Genomic DNA, 10,413 nt, shown 5'->3' on the forward strand with positions numbered 1-10,413 from the left:
TCTTTAGATGACTTTGGGTGACTTTGGGCTTGCAAGCTCTTATTTATAGTTTACTAAGGCTTAACCCTGTTTATAGTTGTCTAAACTTAAATTCTCTTATGACAACTATCATCGGTCCTTCATCTGACATGACTAAACATCGTTGATATATGCTCTTGCGCAGCTTCCAAGAGACTTTTAAGTTAGAAAGGGAAATATTATGATGTGAGTAAATATTAGTCGTTGAACACTTGCTCTGTAGGCTTGTTCTATGGCAAATGCTTTAGCATCCCTTATCCTAACAAAGGGAAATATTATGCTTTAATTCTCTAGTTCTGCTTATAATGGCATTTCCTCAATGATGCCATGTGTCGATGAAGATGGAGCAAATTATCGAAAAAAAGTTGGTTGGTTTTTATTTTCCTGGAGAGCTTCTTATTTTTTAGTTGGAGAGAACTTTTTGTTTTCAGGGAATGCACATAGGCATTATTGGTTGGCGATGGGAAGATTTCTTCGAGTCGGTCTTCTATGTAGTTTTCTTTGGTTTGGTTCACTACGTTTCGATTCGACTCAAAAATTAAAAACTAGACCACTAAAAAAAAAAAAAAAAAAACAAACTTAATTTTATTGATTATGATATATACTTTAGTATATATGTCTAACATGACGATATAATTCTTTTAAGGGACTTAATTTCTAATCATTATTCGTTGAGGATGAAGCTGTAAAATGAGGCGCATTGTTGGTTCCCAAAACGTGGCTTGGATAGCCGGAAGAGGATCGCTAGATCTCCTCCTCCTCCCCACGCGATCCGATCGCCCGCCCGGTCCGATCCCATCCCCCTTAGGGTTAGGCTTCCGCCGCCCCTCCGTCCTCCTCCAGCCAAGACCCGCCACCTTTCGTGGTGTTCCGGTGGCCTCCCGGCCCCTTCTCCGCTGGCGACACGCCCCCTCTGATGCATGCACCCGCGGCCGCGGAGGACGACGAGAAGGTCTTTGCGAAGAAGCCGCGCCACTGCGAGGCGGAGATGCCCCTCGCCGACGCCAACAATGAATCCTCCTTCTTCCCCGTGGAGGAGATCGTTCAGTACCCGCTGCCAGGCTACGTCGTCCCCTCCTCCATCACCTTCAGCCCCGACGACCGCCTGATCTCGTACCTGTTCAGCCCCGATGGCACCCTCTACAGGAAAGTCTTTGCCTTTGACGTCGCCTCTCGGCGGCGGGATCTGGTGTTTAGCCCGCCAGACGGAGGGGGTCTTGACGAGTGCAATCTCTCCGAGGAGGAGAAGCTGAGGAGAGAGAGGTCTAGAGAGCGGGGATTAGGTGTCACGCGCTATGAGTGGAAGGCGAGGTCCCTTTCGGGGAAGCACACCATCATGGTGCCGTTGCCCACTGGGGTCTGCTTTCTGCTCTTATCTGTTGTCTCTGCTATTTCTTGATTAGCTTCGTTGGTCCCTGGGTTTAGCGTAGTGAAAATTTTGTCTTATTTTCGCTATATTATTATAACTCGATTTACTATTCGCTGCTGCATCTATGGATGATTAACTTTCTTGTCTACGGTGAGAGAGATTGTGAATGTTCTCTTTTCTGGCAGATCTATTTACAGGAAATATGTGATACGGAGCCAGAGCTCAAGCTGCCGTGTCGTTCTAGTTCACCAATAATTGACCCACATCTGTCTCCGGATGGAAACATGCTTGCGTATGTTAGAGAGGATGAGCTTCATGTTTTAAGTTTATCAGAGGGGCAGCCTAAGCAGTTGACTTTTGGTGCAAAGGAAAATGGAATGGTGAGATTCATTTCTCATTTATGTAATGTATTATGTTTTGATGACCTTCCTTGTTCTGATAAGCGTTTGCTTCTTGTTAGTGGTACCTTTATGACTAAAGTTTATTGTTTTGTTTTGGTAGCTGGAGAACCTCTGTATCTTCAGGCATTATGACCATAGATCATGTTTTGTGCCACGTAATTTGTGACCCAAATGTCTAAATGAATCATTACTTTATGCCAAAGAAGATAATATTCAACCGAGTGGAGAAGTTAGCTTTTTGAACAGATAAGGCTAAATGATTGAAGCTGAACAGTAGTTGCACATCAAGGTTGGTCCAGTCTCTTTTGGATTTTAATACTGAAAAATGAAAAATACTTAGAAGAAATCAGAAAATGTGTGTAGATGTTGTTGAAAGAGTATCATTCCCTACATTGTAAGTTTTACCACCAGCCTATCTGAGAATGCTGAAGCAAACAAAGTATCATCAAATACTTTGTTTTGATCTCGTTATGGTCTGTAAACACATTTGAATGTGTGTTGATGTTGTTGAAAGAGTCTCTTTGAGTAATAGAAATCAGACATGGTACTAATTCCATAAAGAAAGCAAGCATGACAAAAGAATATATCAGAAACATATCTTTACCTGAATTGTTTAGCCGATTTGGGAGTTAGCTTTTTGAATTTTTTGTATGTGGGTGCAAAAAGCAGGCATTAAACAAATTTTGTCGCTCTGCACTTGTATAGTATTTCTCAGTATTGAATATAAATCTGATTATTTCATAGGCAACAAGCTGATATATATATATATATATATATATATATATATATATATATATATATATATATATATATATATATATATTCCAAAATTGACAAAATTTATCTGAGCATATATAGTTTTATGTGCATATATATTTTTATGTACACCTAGCATCTAGTAAAGAATTTATTATATGCCTGAATCTTTTAGTGGCCTATTTTCATGTGTAATGTCTAACCCGTCCTATCTGTTTTTTGTTTTCAGACTCATGGTCTTGCTGAATACATAGCACAGGTATAGCCTTATCCTCTCATTGTAGTTATATATTTGCTTGGATGTCACTGCATTGTAAATCAATGTCTTATTTACTGAATTACACCTTTTGGGTATAGGAAGAGATGGAAAGGAAAAATGGATTCTGGTGGTCTCCCGATAGCAAATATATTGCATTTGCTGAAGTTGATTCATCAGAGATACCTCTTTTTAGAATTATGCACGAAGGAAAAAAGTCAGTTGGTTCAGATGCACAAGAAGACCATGCATACCCATTTGCTGGAGCATCTAATGTTAAAGTTCGACTTGGAGTTGTTGCTGCCTCCGGAGGAGAGGTTACTTGGATGGATCTTATTTGCGGAGTGCAGGATGAAGCTGGAGGTGCTGAAGAGTATCTAGCCAGAGTGAATTGGATGCCTGACAATTCTCTTGTAGCTCAGGTTCTCAACAGATCCCAGACCAAATTAAAAATTCTTAAGTTTGATATTCAGACTGGAAAGAAAGTAATTTTGTTTGTGGAAGAACAGGGTACATGGATAAATTTGCATGATTGCTTGACACCTCTGGACAAAGGAGTGAACAATTTGTCTGGTGGTTTCATTTGGGCTAGTGAAAAAACCGGCTTTAGACATTTGTACCTTCATGATAAGAATGGAGTTTGTTTAGGACCTATCACCCAGGGTAATTGGATGGTTGAACAAATTGCTGGTGTAAATGAAAATGCAGGTCTTCTCTTCTTCACTGGCACCATGGATGGCCCACTAGAATCCAACTTGTACTGCACAAGCCTATTTCCAGATTGGAATCATCCCTTGCAACTGCCAAGGAGGTTGACTCATGGCAGTGGGAGACATGCAGTGATTCTCGATCATCAGATGCAGAGGTTTGTCGATGTCTATGATTCTCTGAACTCTCCACCTAGAGTAATACTTTGTTCATTACATGATGGAAGTATAATAGCACCTTTATATGAGCAGCCTTTAAGCATTCCACATTTTAGAAAGCTGCAACTTTTGTCACCGGAGATTGTGCAAATATCTGCAAAAGATGGTACTGTCCTATATGGGACTTTATACAAGCCTGATGCAAGCAAATTTGGGCCGCCACCATATAAAACGTTAATCAATGTTTATGGTGGTCCAAGCGTCCAGCTTGTAGTTGATTCATGGATAAATACTGTTGACATGAGAGCTCAATACCTACGAAATAAGGGCATCTTAGTGTGGAAGGTAATTTTGGTTACTATTTTCTCTTAGTTGTGTGTTCAGGTCCAAAAACTGCAACACAATATGCTTGATTTGTTAAATTTCATTCTCAACATTTATCAGTGATTGCTTTGAAGAAGCATACCTACTAGTGGGATAAGGTTTGGATCGCTTGAACATGTTTGTTCTACAAGCATTGTGTCCAATATTTCACATCTTCATTTTTAAAAAGCCTTACCTAATCTTCATGCTCGATTATATTGTTTAGCATCTTTAAAATGGCTTGTTGATTTCACCTTGGCTTGCTTAACTTAGTTATGCAGTATTGTTTAAATTATATGAATTCCTTAATGGGTTTAGGACATATATGGTATTTTATCGTGCAAGAGACTTTTTGCTTATATTTCATAATGGTCAAAAGGTAGGGTGGGTAGGGTGCCATGACCCTGTTTGATGGGATGACGAGTCCATTAACTTGTTGAGCTTCATCCATAAATGCCTAGACGGCTCAAGTCAATGGTAGTCGGACCATCTGGTCCTTGTAAGAATATTCCATTATTTTGCCACTTCTGATATGGACTGAACCAAATATAACAAACTCCCCAATCTAATGACTTGACATCCTCATCAAGACTATCATAGTTCAAAATCAGATCATAAGATGGTGCACATGTGACCTAGCTCAATGGTGCCTCTATATCATGATATACCCTCTAATCTCATCCATAGATAGCCTTTTCCTACTTGAATCTCTCATCATTCTCACTACTATGTTGACTTTGGTATCATTTGTCACGATTTGATCTAACGGGATTAATAATCCATTAACTTGTTGAGCCAGAACCATTGGCCCAAAATGTAAGACCAAGTTAATACTAGTAGGCCCATTTATATCCCACTGTTCTCCCACTAATGTGGACTTAGCCAGGGTATTACAAAGGGAGATGGAGTTAGTGAACTTAAATATGGGAATACTAGAACAAAAAATAATTAAGTTCTTACAAAGTTGGTCAGTTGGGATAGTATTTTCTGATTGAAGAAGTTGTTGGGTTCTTTGTAATGTTCATTGACAATTTCAAAGAATTCTCAGGTTAATATGATCAAAACCATTTGAGGAGATCTATAAGTTAAATGTATCAAATTCTTATTTCATTGAAATTTGTGAAAATTTTGTGATGTAAAGCTCATGTTCGTCTTATAATGCTTCAGCTTAGACAACATATAATTTGCTATGTCTGCATCAAACCTTACTGTTTTTTGCAGCTGAGACTACATGTGACCATATGATCCATCTAAATTCAACTATAATAAATTGACATAGGATCTCACGAGTGACTGAGATTACATTGAAAAGTTGATATGGCTGCCATCTTATGTCAAAACTCTTGATTTTGCAAGTAATGGATTCGAAGTTCAAACAACAACAACAAAGTCATAAGTCTCAACTATATGGGGTCGGCTACATATATCTTTTGCCGTCAGTTAAGATCCATGTTCATGAGATCTGAAATAGTTTTACTCTGGTCGTCGGTGACCTAACGCAATCCTCCACCTTTTTTATCTGGGCTTAGGACCGACATTGGCGGTGTTAATGGATTTGGAGTTCAAAGAATAACTTAAAAATGTTGAACTGTTGAAATACTTATGATGACTTAATTTCTTCGAACGTATCCTTTTATCTTTTTTCATCTGTTAATTATAAATTCAACATCTTTTCTTTATGCCTAAAATTTGAAGGAGCACACTGAACTTAACCTTTATGAGAATTTCTTGGTTAATCTTCTTCGGTAGTCTAAATGCTGTGGGAAATGTGATCAATGAAGTTGAGACATGAATACTTGAAAAGGAATTGGATCTGAAGCACTCCAATGTCCTTAAGACTGAAAATTTGTGACAGCAAACCAAGTAGGACTTACATGACAGAAATTGTCTGTGAAATGTTGAAGTTGAAGAAATAGAAGAAACCCTGTATGGTTCATCATTGCAATCTGGTCATAGATGAGCATTTATTGTGGGGAAGACCATGATATGATGATGAAAAGGCAACACATAATGCTCAAAGAATAGTTGTCACATGATGTCATTGTGCCAACAATTTTGTTTCGATACGAACTTGTTTTGCAAGGTTATATTATATCATCTATAGTCTTATTCACAAGTTGTGATGCACAATAATTCAAATGGCTTGAAAAACAATAGGAAATTTGTGTATAATCCATTATGCATGACCGAGATAGCGATGATTTGGAAAGACCTCCTTAATTATTAAATACCTTATGATTCAGAACTACTAGGAAAAAGGGAAGAGAGTAGAAGAGGAGCAGAGGAAGGAGATGAGAGGGTAGAAGAGGTGAGGAGACTAGAGACATAAGACGAGGAGAGATTTAAGAGGACAATAGATGATAATACATATTTTAAAATCATTTTGTGCTGAATTACATTAGATAGGCCCTTTGTGTAGGCTTAAGTTGTAATAAGTCCTCATAACTACATTAACTCAAATAACAAATTCAAAAGTGTTACGAAGATCACGACAACAACCAAACCTATAATTCCAACAAGGTAAATGAAGTTCCAATTATTTTCGTCGCACAATTTCAGCAAGTCAAACCAAGTTCTAGGATTATTTATAAAAGTGTCAGCACACATTAGTGGAAGCACTCACTCCCTGGTCTTCTTGACTTGCACCTAGAGTGAATGGCTTTCTGAAAATCCTTATTTGGGTCTACATCACCATATTGTACCTCTCGAAATAAATTCCAGTGTATCAAGTCAAAACTTGGCAACCAGGTCATATTTTAGTTTTGGTATCTGTTTCAGTGAACCATTTAACAAAGACATAAGTCTCATTTGTTGCATTGAAATGTTTGATTAGATTTTTTTTTTTTTTGTCCAACCTGCATTTTGACCTTTTTTTTACCTCCCCAAATTTTCAGGACAAAAGTATCAGTTTGTGTCAGTATACACAAACTTATACAGGCTGATTGTATGTTTTATTAGTGTATTTTATAAAATAAGTTCTTTCTAGGACTTGCCCTTTTCAGGGAAGCATATGAACTACTATCTTTTACTTGTGCTTTTCAGGGAAGCATATGAACTACTATCTTTCTGTGTATATAGTCTAGGTTCAGTGTTTTGTTGGTCAAACGTATTCTAGGTTCCTCTGAAAAATAAGCTATTTGGTAATTATAGCATGTATATTGTGTCCTTTAATTGAGTAATTAGTTGAATACCATGAATGTAGGTCGGTTTTACAGGTGCCCTAAGAAATATCTAGCTGTTACATATCAACCCTTGCTCTATTTACCATATTGTAGTCATGGTTGTCACTACATCTGCCAGCTCAATCTATGGTTGCTGTTTTCTATTGGCAGCTAGATAACAGAGGGACCGCAAGACGAGGTTTGAAATTCGAAGGCCATCTGAAGCACAACTTTGGTCATATAGATGCAGAAGATCAACTTACTGGTGCAGAGTGGCTTGTAAGGCAAGGCCTTGCCAAAGTGGGTCATATTGGCCTCTATGGTTGGAGCTACGGGGGTTTCCTGTCGGCGATGAGCCTGGCAAGGTTTCCTGAGACTTTCTGCTGTGCAGTATCAGGCGCCCCCGTGACTTCATGGGATGGGTACGACACGTTCTACACCGAGAAATACATGGGTTTGCCTAAAGAAAATCCTGATGCCTATGAATATGGGTCGATCATGCATCATGTGCACAAAATCAAAGGGAAGCTGCTGCTTATCCATGGAATGATCGATGAGAATGTGCACTTCAGGCACACCGCGAGGCTCATAAACTCGCTCATTGCAGCTGGCAAGCCATATGAGCTTCTGCTTTTTCCAGATGAAAGGCACATGCCTCGTCAGCTTAGAGATCGTATTTATATGGAGGTGAGAATTTGGGAATTTATAGAGAGAAGCTTATGAAGGGAGCCATGATCTCCCCTATTCGGCTAGTGTGAGTTTATACTTGAGAACAGTCAGGCAGCACCTATTGTGAATGTGGCCCAACTATACCAGTTTTTCTGTCAATAAAGAAGAATTTATCGACTGAGTGGACGATTTTACTTTTTAGTGTCTCCTTGAGAATAAGAGTTTCTTGGAGGATTGAGTTTTTTTGTTCCTGTTGGTTTTCATTCTCAGTCTTCCAGTTGAAGTTGGTTTTCCAGCAGATGTATCTGTCTGATTTATGTTAAAGGTTTACCTTCTTTAATTGAAGCAATGAGGCATTCTGGTTCATCAAATCATTTTGTAGCATTGATATTCTCTCGGACTAGAAGAAACTTTGCAGACTGAGGCATATGTTATATATGGACAGAAGTGAATCTGTATCAGAGACTACTAGATGGTGTGCATCAGTAGAATGACAGCCGGTGGGTAATCTCTCTCTGCCATGACACAAGTCATCGGTGAAAGTGTGAAACGATTGGGTCGATTGCTGGCTCAATCTATAAGCTGCTATATAATTATTTGGAAGTTCTGCCCGGGTTTGCAAGTAATTGCTGGTTGTTCAAAGTATGCTGCTGACTGTTTGTTGTATCGAAACCATATAATTTGATGACATTTAATACCCATAAATATCAGGTAACCTTTATTATTTTATTTAGTTGCATTGAAGGACATGGGTCGATATATTGTTCGGTAATAACTCTAGGAATATTTGGACTTTCGACTTATGATTTATATGTTTTAGGTAGAAGATGACATTAGTGGTGTAGCTGGCGTATTTTCTCATTGCTTGATAACCTCTAGGTTGATCATTATATTTGTCAATTGATCTGCTAATGCCCAGTTTTGGTCAATTGATCTTATATTTGTCCTTTACATTTCTTCTTGGGTTTGGCCTATGGTATCTGGTTGGTTCACTACCTGGATTGGTATCGAAATTACATGCTAGCATAATTCTTGTATATAATTTTAATTTTTAGATCTAATTTTTTTGTTAAGCATTTTTAGATCTATTTTGATATAAATAATTAGTAATTGTTTTTGGATGATCAGCGCTATATACAGGATTGGGTCCCTTTCCATCATAAGATATGAGTGCGGCTTTCGAAAGGGAAAAGGCCGTTTGAACTCGCCCTCCGACAGCCGTTCTCTTTGAAGGTGGGGTGTGTGGACCTGTTTATTTCATACTATTATTTCACTGGAATGCTAATATTTTCTGAACATAAATTTCGCTGGAATATATATGCTAAACATAAATTTTGAGACTGGTTTATTAAATTCTAAATTCACTTATTGTTTTCTCATCTTATCTTTATAATAATAATAATAATAATAATAATAATAATAATAATAATAATAATAATAATAATAATAATAATAATAAAGAAAATTACTTATTTGGTATGATATAAACACAAATCTTATTGTCTCATCTTTATCTTCACAGAAAAATAAGAAAATTACTTATTTGGCTTGATGTAAACAGGTGAAGGAATTTTTGGTGAGACCGCCTTTGATCTTTGTGAAGATGATCGGTGCGAATCATCAAGCACTCTCGTGGCAGTGACCCAAAGGCATTCGATGGTCACAATCGACGCGGCGGCACGCTCGTCGGGCGGAGCAACGTCTCCAAACAGACGCGTGCCTCTGGGGCCCACGTGCACATGGTTTCGCTTTGTCCGACACGTCATTTTCCGTTACCGTTAGTGGCGCCCAGAAGGGGACACGTCGAAGCCCGCGCCCCTATCCATCCCCGCTGCGACACCTCAGCCTCGTGTCATCATCCATCGCCTCGCAAGCTTCGTGTCGGACACATGAAGTTACAGAATTACCCCGCCGATGATTGCGGTACATTTTCCTCTATTTATTTTTTTTTCTTTTCTTATCAACAAAAAAACATTACCTTAATTCTTAACATATTTACGTTAATGCATGTGTTTCATGGAAGTTTCTACATGAGATGACTATTCTCTTCCTCCTCCATTCTTGACGTTATTTGATCCTCAAAAAATATTTGATGTCTCAAAATTATGAAAATAAGTTAAAGATTTAAATTTATTTAATGACGCATATGTTTCGTTATTTTTTTATAAAAGAATTTGATAGAATTATAATATAATAATAATAATAATATTTTATTCTTATTTGAAATGGATATATGAAGTTAATAAGAAAGATAAAGAATAAAATATTTTTTATTGACAAATAACTAGCTATCGTTTTGATAGAGGATAAGATGAGAAAAAATCATTTAAGATTATATGAATATATACTGAATAGACATTCGAATCTAATAGTTAAAAAAATAAATTAATTAATATCAAGAGACGTAAAAGAAGATTTAAAATTTTTTTAATAAAAATTATAAATAGTTTAATTTTAATTAAATATATATTTTTTCTAAAATAAAGATAAAAGATATATGTAATCAACCTCATCGGGTATTACCAATTTTATGTATATTCTCTAAAATATCAAA

At 37.4% G+C, this 10,413-nt stretch overlaps 1 protein-coding gene across 1 annotated transcript; it reads left to right on the forward strand.

Annotated features, from left to right (window-relative positions):
- The first annotated feature begins 702 nt into the window (after positions 1–702).
- On the forward strand, positions 703–8,810 carry LOC135584466 (uncharacterized). The gene is made up of 5 exons (XM_065103350.1): positions 703–1,375; positions 1,573–1,767; positions 2,774–2,803; positions 2,902–4,011; positions 7,362–8,810. Exons 1-5 carry the CDS (start codon positions 935–937, stop codon positions 7,911–7,913), a joined length of 2,328 nt encoding a protein of 775 aa, XP_064959422.1. The 5' UTR covers positions 703–934; the 3' UTR covers positions 7,914–8,810.
- The last annotated feature ends 1,603 nt before the right edge of the window (positions 8,811–10,413 follow it).

The sequence above is a fragment of the Musa acuminata genome, chromosome BXJ1-2, assembly GCF_036884655.1.
Source record: "Musa acuminata AAA Group cultivar baxijiao chromosome BXJ1-2, Cavendish_Baxijiao_AAA, whole genome shotgun sequence".
NCBI lineage: Eukaryota > Viridiplantae > Streptophyta > Magnoliopsida > Zingiberales > Musaceae > Musa > Musa acuminata.

Coding starts and splice junctions, on each gene's coding strand:
- LOC135584466 (XM_065103350.1), top strand. CDS start 935: ATGCATGCACCCGCGGCCGCGGAGGACGACGAGAAGGTCTTTGCGAAG. Junction 2,804..2,901: donor TTGCTGAATACATAGCACAG/GTATAGCCTTAT, acceptor TTTTGGGTATAG/GAAGAGATGGAAAGGAAAAA. Junction 4,012..7,361: donor AGGGCATCTTAGTGTGGAAG/GTAATTTTGGTT, acceptor TTCTATTGGCAG/CTAGATAACAGAGGGACCGC.